Here is a 14,482-nt window from a genome sequence, read left to right on the forward strand (position 1 = left end):
ACAGGCCCCCTAACAGAGACAGATGAGGGCCGGTGACAAGAACGGGGGGGAGTGGACGGGCAGGTGCCTTGGGCAGGGGGTCAGAGGCTGTCACGTGTGTAGATTAGTTTGGGCGCTGACCCCAAGACACTGGCCAGTCTGCCTCTGCTCACCTCCTTCACGAACGGCCTCAGCCCCGTCACCTACCCACAGGAGGAAGAGGAGTGGGTGTATCATGATGCAGGGACGGCCATCCTCTCTTCTCCACAAAGACTATGTCACCGGCTCACACCATGGCTCCCAAGGTGCCTGAAGAAGTCCTACTTTGCTTCCTCCAAAGAATGCTGGGTTCTCCCGGGGCCAGTCTCACAAGAGGACAGACAGAGATACAGACACCATGTCCTGCCCCCCAGAGGAACCGTGTGCCAGTCTGATGGATTAGCAGTGGTCTCAGACCACTCAAGCCTCAGACCTTAGCCTCCTGCCCAGGCGCCAGAGCCACCCACAACTTCCACAGGGCCACACCGGCACCTCTGGGCTCTGGCCCTCCATCCTCCACCCCTCCATCCTCTACCCCTCCATCCTCCACCCCTCCTCTCTGCCAGCCCTGCCCACACATCCTGTTCCCCGATAGCGGGCCAGGCTCTGAGTCCACACTCTGAGCTCCTGCACACGGGAGGGCTGGCCAACACCTCATCAGCCTCCGGGAACGTGAATATCTAAAAGGCTCGCTATGCGACTTTACATCCACCTGCTTGTCACGTGAAGGGAAACTGCTAACATCTCCATTACCACATAGTCATTGAACGCAGCCCTTCCGAGTGAAAGTGAACAGAACTCGGCTCCTGGAGGAACCACAGACAAGAAACACCCATAGAGCTCTTTTCAACCGAGAGCAAGCTTTTTCAGATGCGCTTCTCAAAACTCACCATTTCTAGATCTCCATCAGCAACCGCTCTTAAAAGTTTGTCTACCTTAATTAAAGGAAAAAGAGTGTTAGAAAATGATTTCAATAATAAATCAATAAAAGAAATAACGCCTGGGTGGGCGCCTGGGTGGCTCAGTCGGTTAAACGTCTGACTTCAGCTCAGGTCGTGGTCTCGTGGTTTGAGTTTGAGCCCTGCATCGGGCTCTGTGGCTGACGGCTCAGAGCCTGGAGCCTGCTTCTGATTCTGTGTCTGCGTCTTTCTCTGCTCCTTCCCTGCTCATGCTCTGTCTGTCTCTCTCAACAATAAATAAATCTTAAAAAAAAAAATTAAAAAAAAAAAAAAAGAAATAGTAACCAAGTCTGAAAACCTAGTAGTTCTGGTTGGCCTGTTGGTCTATTGGAGTTTTAACATCTCATTCAGTATCTTTTTTTTTTTTAATTTTTTTTTAACGTTTATTTATTTTTGAGACAGGGAGAGACAGCATGAATGGGGGAGGGTCAGAGAGAGAGGGAGACACAGAATTTGAAACAGGCTCCAGGCTCTGATCTGTCAGCACAGAGCCCGATGCGGGGCTTGAACTCACGGACCGCGAGATCATGACCTGAGCCGAAGTCGGATGCTTAACCGACTGAGCCACCCAGGCGCCCCTCATTCAGTATCTTTCAAACATCCCTGAGACTGCCCCAGTAGGATGTCTGGGAGGGCTCCAGCATGCACTGAAGCCACTACCACCTGAGCTCTCTGAAAGGTCTCTGCTAGTGACATGGCCAAGTGACATGATGGTGCTTCCTAGGAGCCCAGCCACCTTCTAGAACCACACGTATTCAGCCCTCAGCATCTGACAGCTGAGGGGACACCAGGGGGCACACCCCTCCCAGGAACAACTTCAGGTCTCCGTTAGACTTTGGAATGTGTCTCTTGGCTTGTGCTGCTGTGCTATCGACTCGAGCTAAGCTTATCAGGCCTTCCAAGAGCAGATCACGGCATGGGGGCGGCAGGCGACAGATGCCCTGGGTGGACACAGTGAGGTTCCCATCCACAGGGGAAGAGGGGAAGGAGTCGTGGCACATGCATGGGATGGTCTGCTCTGGGGGCTGACGCTGGACAAGCTCTCGGGTAGATTAAGTGGAGAAAAAAAAAACAGGCTATAAACCACCTTTTACAGAACACAATGTGTTCGCAAGAAGTCAGAAATGACGCATCAGGTTGACAAGGATGCTTATGGAGTGGGTCGTAAGGGGAAAGAATTTAGTTTGTAAAATGGTCTTAAATCTGTGGACCGACAGGAGACTTGACTTGGGACTTTTCCTAGAAGGCTCCTTCTTCTCTCCCTTTGCCGCGCGCGCGCGCAAACACACACACACACACACACACACACACACACACACACACACACACACGATCCCTAAGGCGAAGAGCTGTTTCAGGAGCTGACCATGCAAGAAGCAAGGCAAGAATTGGCTGGGCTCCCTCCAGGCCACGGCAGACAAGTTGGCCCAGTAGTGCCGGTGGTGGCCCGCTAGGCAGCTCTCATCACGCTGTGGCTCTTTAAGTAGCAGCCGTGACACAGGGCCACCATCCCGTCCGCCCTCCCGTCTGGGAGCCTCACCTCTCTGTAGTCCTTCTTGGGCTCCTGTACGGAGCGTGCCAGCACAGAGGAGAAGCTGGAGGTAGAGGAGGCCTGGCTGATGGAGTCCACAGGGCGCTGAGCGGGCTGCACTGGGACCTGCAGCCAGGGGGACCGACAGGAGAAGGGCCTCGTGAGGGCCAGAGCAGGCCCTGGGCTCAGAGAGGGCCACCAAGCCCAGCCCTGTCCACTCACCTCGGAAGACTTCCTCCTCTTCTCGAAGGACAAATGACGGGCTTCCATTATTGACAGAATCTAGGAGGAGAAGGGGATATGGAAGATACCGAACGAGGAAGGCTGCCAGAGCATCATCACCCATATGCCCTGCTGCCTGCCCATCCCCTTGGAAGGTCACGCGGCCCAACCACACCCTTGGAGGGACAGAGAAGCCACAGCCTGAACGGGCAGGAGCTCACTCAAGATCACACTGACTAAGCACGGGCTTCCTGCTGCCACCCCTCTGTTCCTGCTGTCTACCAGCTGGGGCTTTCCGTGAATGGGCTCAGAGGACAAGAGAAGCCCAGGAACAGAAGGGGCCCCTGGGCTGTTTGTCCACAGACACAAAGTGTGACCTTCCCACTGGCACCCCCGGGTCTCGGGCAGGAACCGATCACAGCTGAGCCAAGAAGGCGGTCTGCCCTTCTCTCTACACATATCCTTCTAGAAGGGAGTACAGCGGTGGGAGAGCTCTCTGCTGCTCACGGACACCTCAGGCCAAGGGTGGCATCGCCCATCCCATCAGCTCTGGCCGCCACAGAGCCCGAGACCCCGAGAGTGCACGGGAAGCATGGCTGAGGCCCCCTGGGGTGAGGAGTGGGGATTTAAACCTTCAAAAACTGCTCCTGATCTTATGTTGTGTTTTTATGACACACACAAAATAATGACAATAGTAACGACAAATAAAGAGGGCGGGAGGAAAGATCTGGAGGTGATGAGTACGTCCATGGCATGGGTTACAGAGCCGGTCTGTGTGTACCCCACTGAATTGTATATATTAAAGAAGTTCAGCTTTTTGTATGTCAATTGTACCTCAATAAAGTGGCTGAAAAACAAAAACCGCTCCCCTAGAAAAAGACCGGAACACTGAGAGAACGCCCTGGAAGACAGATGGCAATTGTGTAAGAAGCCAGTGAAACGTTAAGGGGCAGAGAGCAGAGCCTAGGCAAAGGGAAGTGGCTGGAGACCCATATTAACACAGAATCGCTGACATGACTGCAAATCCGTGATGTTCTGGGTGCAGTGTGACGGCCTCGGCCTTCCGCTGCCCTGGCCAGCGGGCCAACCGTGCTTCTCTGGAGGTGTCTCTTCAGCCAGAGCGGCTGCGAGAGGAGAGGCACAGAGAGCCGGCCTCTGTACATCCCTCGTTCCCCACCCGCCCACGAGCTGAGCACTCTGACCACACTCCGTGTTCCCAGAAATTACGAACAGGAAAGGAATCGCTCATTCGTGAGCCATTGAGGAAAGAAACCATACCCAACGATGTTCAAAACTGGCCAAAAGAGAATAAAGCTGTTAGGATGAAGTAACAGGAAGACAGAGCTCCGACGTTCACTGCCTCCATGCCCCGGGCCCCGTCCCTGCTTCTCTCGGCCAGAGCCATCGTCCTATTCCCCCCGCTCTGTCTGCTCATAAACCCACAGCACTCAGGGGTCGGGGCAGACTCTGCAGCGAGCAGCTCTTGGAACAATATGGACAAAATACGCGAGTGACGCTCAAAACAATATAAATAAGTAAGACCCATTAGCCACCAGGCCCCAAATGCAGCAGAGAGGGTGCAGGCCACGCTCTGTTCTCAGGCACTAGCGTGCAGTTTGTCCAGCGCGGCCAAGAGCTAATCTCTGGACATTGATTTTTTTTTGTTTTAAAGTCATATTGATGCTCGGAGATGAAAAAAGCTACCTTTGAGTTTAGGGCACACTTGAGGGGTGTTTCTTTCAGTCTGTTCTGGATCTCTGTGGAGGCTCCATTTTGTAGCAATGTCTCTATGATGCCTTGGTAGCCCCAACGTGCAGCTATGTGGAGTGGAGTGTCTCCTTTCTCGTTACCAATATCCAGTCTGCATGACTGCACATCATAGTAGACCAGAGCCTTCACACACTGCAAAGAAAGCGGGAAATGCCACCGTTAAGTCACACGCTGAGCCTCGGGCGACGTCTGTGGATTCCACAGCTTCAGTCCACGTCCCAGGGGAATCTGGGCTCCGCTCACCAAGCAAGTGTGCGGGAACAGACAGACCTCAAAGGTTCCTTCCGGGTTACCTCATCAGGACACATCATTTTTTCTAAAGAACCCAACTGCCAATCAGTACAAAAAGGCTGAATAAATGGTGATGTGTCCATGTGCAGAGAGGAGTGACCATAGCAGGCATGAGACCGCTATCCCTTGAATGCTTGCAACGTTGGCCCTTGACTTGCAACGTTCCTGGAGGGCTTGGATTTGGGGAGTGTTCCCAGTCCCCTAATGCGTAAGAGTGGCTCACTGCGTCTAAATCGTGCAACAATGTGGTTTATGCTGAACACCTGCTTTCCTTCCAGGAGTCTGGAATTCAGGTATGTGCCAGGCAGAGGGTATTCACCTGACTGGCTTCCAATAAAACCTTGGGCCTAGAGTCCCTAATGAGCTTTCCTGGTAGACAGCACTTCATATTTGCTGTTGTAACACACAGCTGGATGAACCAAGTATGTCCTGCGTGTCTCCCTGGAGACAGGACGCTTTGAAGCTTGCACCTGGGGTCCTCCAGACTTCACCCACTCACATTTCCCTGTGGTGACTGTGCTTTGTGTCCTTTTGCTATAATCAATCATAGCAATAATACCATATGCTGAGTCCTCTCAGTCGTCCTAGCAAAGTACTGAACCAAGGGGCAGTCTTGGGGACACAGACACCACACATGTAACAGATCACTGGGTAGTGATTAAAGAACGGGCTGGATCTACATTTACTGACCTACAGGATTTCCATGATGCACTGGTAATGAAGTAAGTTGCATAGGGGCACCTGGGTGGCTCAGTTGGTTAAGCATCTGACTCTTGATTTCGGCTCAGGTCGCGATCTCGTGGTTCGTGAGTTCGAGTCCCGCGTCGGGCTCCGCACTGTCAGTGCAGAGCCCGCTTGGATTCTCTCTCTCCCTCTCTTTTTTCCCCCCTCCCCCTGCCCTCTCTCAAAATAAACAAACTTAAAAAAGAAAAAGTTGCATAAAGACGTGTAGGGTATGATCTTGTTTTTGCACATCAACCACCTAATCCGGCCTCAACCTGTATAAACCCACCCCTGTGTTACCACACAGAGAAGACGGAGACAGAGTGGCTATGGCAAAATAACACACACACAGTTAAATGTTAAGTGGAGACAGAAATGATAGAATTTTTGCTATTGTTCCAAACCCCAAAACATAAAAACAATACGAACAAAGGTAAGAACCAGATGGCCGTGGGGATGAGTGACAATGATTTAATTTCAGGATAAGCTAACGGGCAATTAAAGTTTAGATTTCTGTTATTTCAGTAGAACATCTGCAATAAATTTAAGATGTTTTTAATTAAAAAGAAATTGCACACCAAATGTTCCAATAACGATCGACATAAACTAACGATGTTAAACCAATCGGAAGTGCACCTCCCTCCAGGAGCGAGAAAGGGAAAGAACAGCTACCCTGGGAGCGGGAAGCGCCACTTACGTCTTCGTGGCCGTAGGTGCAGGCCAGGTGGAGAGGCGTGTTGCCGTTGTTGTCTTGCACCTCGGGGCTGGCTTTGTAGTGCAACAGCAGCAGCTTCCAAAGGAGAGGAGAGATCGGGTGAGCCCCAGCCCCCCTGGCCGCTGCAGGTGCACACTTCCCGCGGGAGGCGTAGCCTGGAGCCCCACGGGGAGGTGGCCCGTTTCCAACTGCAACCATATCTCCCTACACTACAGTTAAAATGATCCATCACTCCCAGCCTTCCCTGCGAAGTGCTGAGACATTCAAGGAAAAGGCCTAGAGCCCCACCCTCCTTCCCCGAAGCCATCCTGTTGTGTCAGGTCTACACCGAAGGGTCTTGTCCCATGGACCCACAGGGAGACCCCTGAGGCTCAGACGCACAGCCCTTCCCTGAGGCTGCAGCAGACCCAGGATGCGACACAGGTGCATGACCACGAGGGCAGCACGCTGAGCCGGGGGTGGCTCCCCTGCTCACCGTCACACTCTGATAGCCCTTCTGGCACGCGAGATGAAGCGGGGCAGACCCGTGATAGTCCGTGGCGTTTACCACCGCGCCTTTGGAAACCAGGAGGTCAATGAGGGATGCCTGCCCTGGGGAACAGAAGGATTGCACCACAGAGAAGGAAAGAGCAGAGGCTCTCCAAACCCTAAATGTGAAGCCCCGTTATTTTACTCTCTTCTCTGGCAGGAGACATGCCAGGAAGTGTTTTTCTGCTCGAGAGGAACCAGAGCTAACATCAAGTCAGACTCTACAGATTCAGGACACTGTAGGGTGTCTGGAGGGGGCTCGGCTCCAGTCCACCCCTCAGCAACAGAAGGTGGTGAAGTGGCCCATGGCACGGCCCCTTCCACCCCCAACTCCACCGCCCTGTCCGTCAGGCCTCTGCTGAACCACCCCCAACTCCATCCCTCTGCCTTAAAAGCCCAACCAAAGGCCAACACAAAACCACATACCACAGAGGGCGGCCACATGGAGTGGTGTATGACCCCTGTCGTCTCTGGAAAATGGAGTCACAATGGAGGGATCGTTCAGCCTCCTAAAAGAGGAAGATACAGAAAAATATATCCTTGGAACAGAAGGGCAAAGCCTCTCCCTACCATGCTGGACATGCCAGGGTCCTGGGGCTAGCAGACAGATCTCAGGGGTGTGAGCCAAGCTGGGTCTCTTTAAGAGCTTCCCAGAGATCATCCAGTCCCTGCTTGACCTCCTGCAGGGTGAGGTGGCTGGTAGACTCCCTCCCCCCACCCACCCCCTCTAGGCCATGACATCCAGCGACACAGCCTGGAAACAGCCTGACGAAGGGAAGAGAAACCCGAAGGGTTACTGGGAGAAACTGACATCCCTCCCATCCTAAGATCTACTTTCTGAGGCTTGGCAGGCTCTGTGCCTGCCTACTCTGGCATCCCGCCCCGCAGAGCGCCAAGTATTTTTACGAACTTTACCCCATCTGATTCTCCAAAGAGGCGGGTGTTTTTGTCTCCACTTTACAGCAGCAGAAGCGGAGTGCAGCGAGGGGAAGGTCTTTATTCAAAACTGCACAACTAGTGTGAAAGCCCTGCCCTGCCACTTGCTGGCCTCCCCGGGGACCTTCTTACCCGGAGACCAGTTTCTCACAGTCATCGCAGAAGCACAGAGGATGACACATCCTTTGGACGGCATCTTTATCTTGGTCACCTTGGCTCAGAAGTCTTTCCACTTCTTTCTGGTTACCTGAGGCAATGTGCTAAAAAGTGACATCAAAAATACTGTCAATCTTAAGGAATTACTTGCTTTTTAAGGCGTGAATTTTTGGAGCTTCCTTACAGAAGCCAGGATCTCTGTACAGATAAATGACACGACTTGCTCTTTGGGATGTGTTTCAAAATAACCTGGCGGACAGGGCAAGCGGGTGGGGGTGGAGACAAAAAAAAGACGAAGATAGCCCCGTGGGTGTGCATTTATACTCTGTTCACTTTTGGAAATGTTACAAATCTTCTGTAATTGAAGACAACAACGACGTGACAAAATTCCCAAACCAACGGTGGGGGAGGACCACACCTCCTGAACCTCAGTGTGGATGCTGACTCCTCACTAGCACACCCCTCGGTGCTGTCCCCTTGTATTCTAACAGAGCCTTGGTCTGGAGGGAAAGGGAACGGCTGCAGTTAGCAAGAGATCCATCAACCAACAGGCCTACAGGGCTCACCCCTGCGATTCCTGGATGTGCCCCTCTCAGGAGATGAGATGTTCTTGGGAGCACGTTGCCCCCGGGGAGGCTCAGGGGTGCTCCACCAACACAGTGTGGTTCTGGGTAGCCAGAAGCACCCACAGGCTCCCGGAGGGGTGCCTTCACTCAGCCCTCGCCAACTACCCAGCAGGGCACCTTGTCAGCCTCCCAGGGCTCAATGCATGAGTGATGAAACCACCACCGGGCGCTGAGCTCCCAGCCTGGGGCGAGCTCCCACAAACACTGGCGACACGGGGCTCCTGGAGCCCAGGAGAGTTGTCAGCTCCGCAGAGGCCACCAGTGAGGCTCCACAGAGCAGACCACGGAGAACAAGTCATATTTTGCCGAGGGGAGAGAGGACAGCCGGGCAGAGGGCTGTCGGCGAGGCCCAGTGCCCTTGGTGTGCTGGCCCCTCCCGGCTGTGGCACAGCACACCTGGGGGGAGGTAGACAGACATAAAAGCTCAGTATTCCGGCCACCCACCCGGAGCACAAAAGGAACCGTGGTGTTTCACCAAGCAGACCGCCCTGACGGATTCTCCAGAGACCCCAGAGATGCAGAAAGATGAAACGTTCCTCACACACCTGCGCCCACAAGGATGTCTTGGGTGTCTTACCTTAAACAGACAATCAATGGGAGTTGAAGTCATCTGAGACAGTAAGCTCATTCTCTGCTTCAGGAACAGCCTGTCACCGAATCCTTCAGACTCCTGCAGGAAAAACCCAACAATCTGTTTTATCAACTTGTCACAAGATGTCAGTGCAGATCCTTCAAAATGGAGAGCCCGGGAGCAGTCCTTGCTACTTTGCACAGAACAGGATCGGCAGTGCCTCTCTCCCTGAGCCAGACAGCAGATCCACATCCGGCTGGGAGAAGCGCTTCCCGTCTGTCCCCACAGGAAGCGGCCGCTGTGATGGTCCCTTCCCGGTGGGGACGTGGGCGAGGGGCGGCACGCTGCAGATGCGCACCCCTGTGTGGAATGTGTCATCGCTAAGTGTGGAATGTAGCGTGCACACACCATCACTCTCCAGATCGAAGCCTGGATTGTCCTGTCCTCCTCCTCTCAAACTGCTGTCCTAACGCCTGCCTAGCCCTATCCCCTGCTACTTTATCTGGGCATACAGACGAGAAACCCATTTGACAGGCTGTTCTGCACTTCCCAGTGTCAACCAGCAGGAGAGAGAGGGGTCTTGCCTTTCTAACATACTTCGGAAAATAGCAGACAATATGGCCACTGTTCCCAAATCCTAGAACATACCGGGGTCCACCCCAAATAATAAACTCAGGTCTTGTATTGCAGGTAATATCTACCTAGCTACAAAAACCTAAAACTGCATCCTTACTTTATGAAATAATCCCTAGCAAGACACTTCAATGCTCACCGGAGCACCTGCAAATTGACTAATGACAAATTAACTTCCTCAGAAGTTTCAGTGGGAAGTAAAGGGAGATGTCTTCCCCAGCCAGTTGCTGCTAGAAGAACTCCCCAAACCCTGACAAAATTATGGGAGAAGGCCCTTGATGGCCTTATAAGTTCTGACTTTAGAGATCCAGCTAAAGACAGAGCCAACAGCACCTCAAGGGATGGCCCATTTCTGGGGTCCTCTGTCAGACAGGGTCCCTCACACCAGCTGCCCCGAAAGGATTAACCCGGCAAACACATACCAACCCCTCAGGGTGAGAGCCATTTTGCTCCCACCTACCATCGGGGATATAAGGCTCTAACAACCTGTTTTTACTCAGTGATTTATAGGCCACGCAGCTTAATGTCAGAGAAATGTCAAAGACATTGTTGCTCAGGTAAATCTGGGGTCCCTTCCTCGACTCTGGGTAACTACATGAATGGCAGTGATGATGAGGGGCAAGCCCTGAGGTCCTGAATCTTCAAGGAGAAATGAGCTACCAGAAGAGACCACATATCAGCTCAGATCTATTTGGGAAAGGGGTAAATACTATTTATTAGAAGCTCAATAAAGAGACAAAGACCAGAAGCCCAGAGAGCTGGAACAGAGTGCTCCCCGTTTTCTGGTCTACACAGGTTAAACTAGAGTCATCTCAGTAATGCTCATTTGCAAGAAGCTAGTCTTTATTTACGAGACTTTTAAGTCTTTGTGCTTAAAGAATATATATAAGGTCACCTCAAGTACAATGATATCTTGGGGGGTAAACTTTCTGTGAACCAACATCGTGTTATATAAAGAAGGAATAGTAAAACATAATTTGATTTACTAATACTTAGTCCTTAATGCTTTTCAGAAACCTCACCCGCCGTGTACGGATACACTTAAGCTCCTTCCCCAGTAAAGGACACCAACACAGGGCAGTGGCCTCCCACATTCCAAGATGGAACTGCACTGCTGACAAGAATCCAGTCAGCAGCTAAGGACGAGGCAACGCCACCGGGAGAATCTCAGTGCCGGCGTCACAAAAGACAAGGAAGCCACACTACCTGCTCTGTCAATAAAGGTAAGGATCTCTCAGGTCTGACCCACTCAAGACCCAAGGGACTGGCTTCACGGCCAGCTGTAAGGATGATGCACACCTTGTCCCGACATCTGACAGGACCAACCACCCCCCACCCAGGAAGGCAGGACCAGGACCAGGGTCAGACACCCCGGACAAGAGGGGCACACTGCGCTGTGTCCCTACCTTGCCCACCCAAACTAATGGCCTTCCTTGGGGCCATCCATGCAGGATGCACCAGAGGACCAGGAAACAGAGATGCCCGGATGCAGGGGTGTTGGAAGAGCAAGTTAAGGGCACCAGGATCATCTTCTGCTTCACAAAGGCACTTTCAAATACCCTATTTGTTTCTCGTAAACTCCCAGCAGGAGGTCAAACATACAGCATCGTCTTCAGTGTAGACAAGAAATGGACATAAACTTAGAGAGACAGCCTTGCCCAGGGCAAACACAAGTTATCAGGCTCAAGCCAACACCAGCACAAGAAGGGCCACCCCTCAACACGCCCCCCAGTCCAGGGGCGCCTGGCTGGCTCTGTCGGTGGAGCACGCGACTCTGGATCTCGGGGTTGTGAGTTCAAGCCCTGTGTTGGGTGTAGAGATTACTTAAAATCTTAAATAAATAAAAATCAAACAAACAAGCAAACAAAAACCTCTCCCGACCCCACTTGGGACATTGTATGAAGTCAAAGTGGATGTGGGAAGCTGACTGCTGCTCTGTGGTCAGCCACCTCCTTATGCTCTGGTCAAAGGTTTCAGGCGTTGAGCTTCCTGCCTACACACCACAGAAAGTAAGCAATCAGGGTGGCCATGGTGCAGGATGGGGACGGCAAGGGGAGAGCTGCACCCTCAGGAGGCGGGCACCTCCCTCCAGGTGACCAGGGGCACCCCTGACCCCACGAGGGACGTCAGGCAATTCCTACCATCAGCCTACGTGCCAACAAGAGGAGCATAATCTCAAATTTTCCTTAAAAATATAATTGCATAAGCACAGAAAAAAAAAACGTACCAAAAGGTTAGTAAGTCATCTCCAGCTAGTGAGTTTATGAGAGGTATTTATTCTCTTCACTGCAACTTTATACAGCTGGCCTGGCCCTTGAACAACACAGGTTCGAAGTGTATGGGTCTGCTTATATGGCGACAGACACAGCACAGTACTCTAAATGTATTTTCTCGGCCTTGTGTTTTTCTTAATAATGCTTTCTCTTCTCCAGCTTACTTTAAGGATACGGTATAGAATATGTACAACATACAAAATATGTCTTTTTTTTAGGGTGTTTTTTTCTTTCTTTTTTTTTTTTAGGTTTTTAGTTAATTATTTATTTATTTTTGAGAGAGAGAGAGAGAGAGAGAGAGAGAGAGCGAGCGCACGAGCAGGGGAGGGGCAAAGAGAATGGGAGACACAGAATCCGAAGCAGGCTCCAGGCTCCGAGCTGTCAGCACAGAGCTGGACGCGGGGCTTGAACTCGTGAACCCTGAGATCCTGACCTGAGCCGAAGTCGGACTCTTAAACCTTTATTTATTTTTGAGACAGAGAGAGAGCATGAACAGGGGAGGGGCAGAGAGAGAGGGAGACACAGAATCTGAAACAGGCTCCAGGCTCTGAGCTGTCAGCACAGAGCCCGACGCGGGGCTTGAACTCACGGACCGTGAGATCATGACCTGAGCCGAAGTCGGACGCTTAACCGACCAAGCCACCCAGGCGCCCCCCGAAGTCGGACTCTTAACTGACTGAGCCACCCAGGTGTCCCCCAAATATGTCTTAATTGACCATTTATATTATTGGTAAGGCTTCTGGTCAACAGTAGACTACTCATAGTTAAGTTTTTGAGGAGTCGTAAGTTATACACCAATTTCCAACCACACGGGGGGTCAGCAACTCTAATCCCTGCGTTGTTCAAGGGTCAACTGTATATTGCAAATATTGTTTGTAAGCAAGTATTGGTTTTCTCATCAGAAAAAAATACGACCACTGTTACAGTGTAAAATGCCATATATGATATAAATTATGTGAAGTATACACGGATGGGAAGACAGGAAAGCACATACACATGTTAACAATGAATGAAGTCAGGGGAACTGTTTTTAGCCAAGTGCACCTGTCTGGGAAGGCCTATGGGTATTTTCCAGATATATTAACTTATCATTACTTTGGGAGATTCTGACATCAGCAGAAAATTAAGATCAAGGGAGTGTTCAATCCTCAGGACTCCTCGTGTGTAATACAGGAATCTCTTCACTTTACCAATTTCAACTTTGTGATTTCTGGGGGTATGGTCACATTTTGCTGGCTGGTGAAAACAGGCCAGCAATGCAACCCCGGTTTAAGATTCTCATATTTCACGTAGAAATACAATCACTTCCCCTAAGCAAAGCTCGCCAAGAAAATAATAAGACCACTGAGTCCTAAAATTGCATTTATTAATAACCTCATCTCTTGCCTACATACCCAAACTCATGGTTTCTAGCTTCCCCCTCCTGCCTACGCTTTTGAGGATGGTGACGATTAACGAAGCAGGATTTTAACCACGTGAATCCCGGTCGTAATCTGCCACTTTCACAACCAATTTTAGCACTTCAGTCTGCTAGGTGACTGTCAAGTCTCACAGCCCTTAGACAACAGAGGCCTCGTTCTTGGGGGACATTTAAGAATCCCCTTCCTCACCCCCAACCTCAGAACCCTATCAAACATGCCCTGACACCCACAAAGAAAGGCCAGGCAGGAGGGATCTTACAGGCGGCTTAACGGAGAGGCTTCCTTGCCGAATATATTCGATCGCAGCCTCAATGGAGGTCAGGCAGTATCCCAATTCATCTTTCGCTGAGCTGCTAAATCTGAAGTTTTTGATATAACTCAGGTTTGCCATCCTATCAAAAGGAAGAAAAAAGTTTCATTGTTGTATATCCCATTCACACCTCTCCACAAACAATGCAGTCACTCAAGCTGGCGTGAGTGATTGAAGTCCGTTAGCTCCGGGGACCTATGACTGCTACCCCCTTAACCTCTAGCGCATGTGCAATTAGGAAAATAAGTAAAACCACCCGGTCCTTTCCTGGAGTATGCTAGTTTTTAAAAAGCTGATTACTGTAAAGCGAACCAGGGGTTCCCATCGGAAGAGGATGGGCTTTGGAGTCGGAACTGAAGCCAGCTTCCTGTTCCATCACTGACTAGCTGTGTCTTCCAGAACAAGAAACATAAGCTCTGTGGGCCTCAGTTTCCCCATCTGGAAGTGGAATGATAGCCACCCCCCGGAACGGGTGTAGGGCAGGCACAGCAACAGACTCACAAGGGGTGCTCAATCTCCTGCAGTTAGACTAAAACCATCTTGCCATTTTCAAAAAGTATTTCAACAGAAAATATTACCAATTAGGGATCTCCGTTTTCACAAGCAAATATAACAGGACTGATAGCAGATCATCAGCACACATGGTCTCCAAGTTAACTGCAGGAAGGAAACACATGTTCGAAGCCAGCATGAGATTCAAACAGACCAACAAGCATATCAACTCCCCACCATCATCCAGCCCACAAAACCACAATCCAGTAAGGCTACGCCTCAGGGAGCGGTTCAGCTCTATGATTTT

General features: G+C 51.1%; 1 protein-coding gene across 3 annotated transcripts in view; it reads right to left on the reverse strand.

The window, feature by feature from the left end:
* The window catches only part of ANKRD27 (ankyrin repeat domain 27), a 52,021-nt gene that overhangs the window by 13,628 nt on the left and 23,911 nt on the right, over nucleotides 1-14,482 (reverse strand). For 2 of the 3 annotated variants that reach the window (XM_030297664.2, XM_030297665.1), the window contains exons 11-21: nucleotides 14,262-14,340; nucleotides 13,633-13,765; nucleotides 9,053-9,145; nucleotides 7,826-7,953; nucleotides 7,184-7,266; nucleotides 6,705-6,820; nucleotides 6,212-6,304; nucleotides 4,435-4,632; nucleotides 2,731-2,790; nucleotides 2,518-2,634; nucleotides 909-953 (exon numbers count right to left, since the gene is read on the reverse strand). In XM_030297664.2, coding sequence (XP_030153524.1) covers nucleotides 909-953; nucleotides 2,518-2,634; nucleotides 2,731-2,790; nucleotides 4,435-4,632; nucleotides 6,212-6,304; nucleotides 6,705-6,820; nucleotides 7,184-7,266; nucleotides 7,826-7,953; nucleotides 9,053-9,145; nucleotides 13,633-13,765; nucleotides 14,262-14,340 — 1,145 coding nt within the window. The remainder of the gene's footprint in view (nucleotides 1-908; nucleotides 954-2,517; nucleotides 2,635-2,730; nucleotides 2,791-4,434; nucleotides 4,633-6,211; nucleotides 6,305-6,704; nucleotides 6,821-7,183; nucleotides 7,267-7,825; nucleotides 7,954-9,052; nucleotides 9,146-13,632; nucleotides 13,766-14,261; nucleotides 14,341-14,482) is intronic. The other variant, XM_030297666.1, reaches the window with a different exon arrangement.

This window comes from Lynx canadensis, chromosome E2 (genome assembly GCF_007474595.2).
Source record: "Lynx canadensis isolate LIC74 chromosome E2, mLynCan4.pri.v2, whole genome shotgun sequence".
In the NCBI taxonomy this organism is placed as follows: domain Eukaryota; kingdom Metazoa; phylum Chordata; class Mammalia; order Carnivora; family Felidae; genus Lynx; species Lynx canadensis.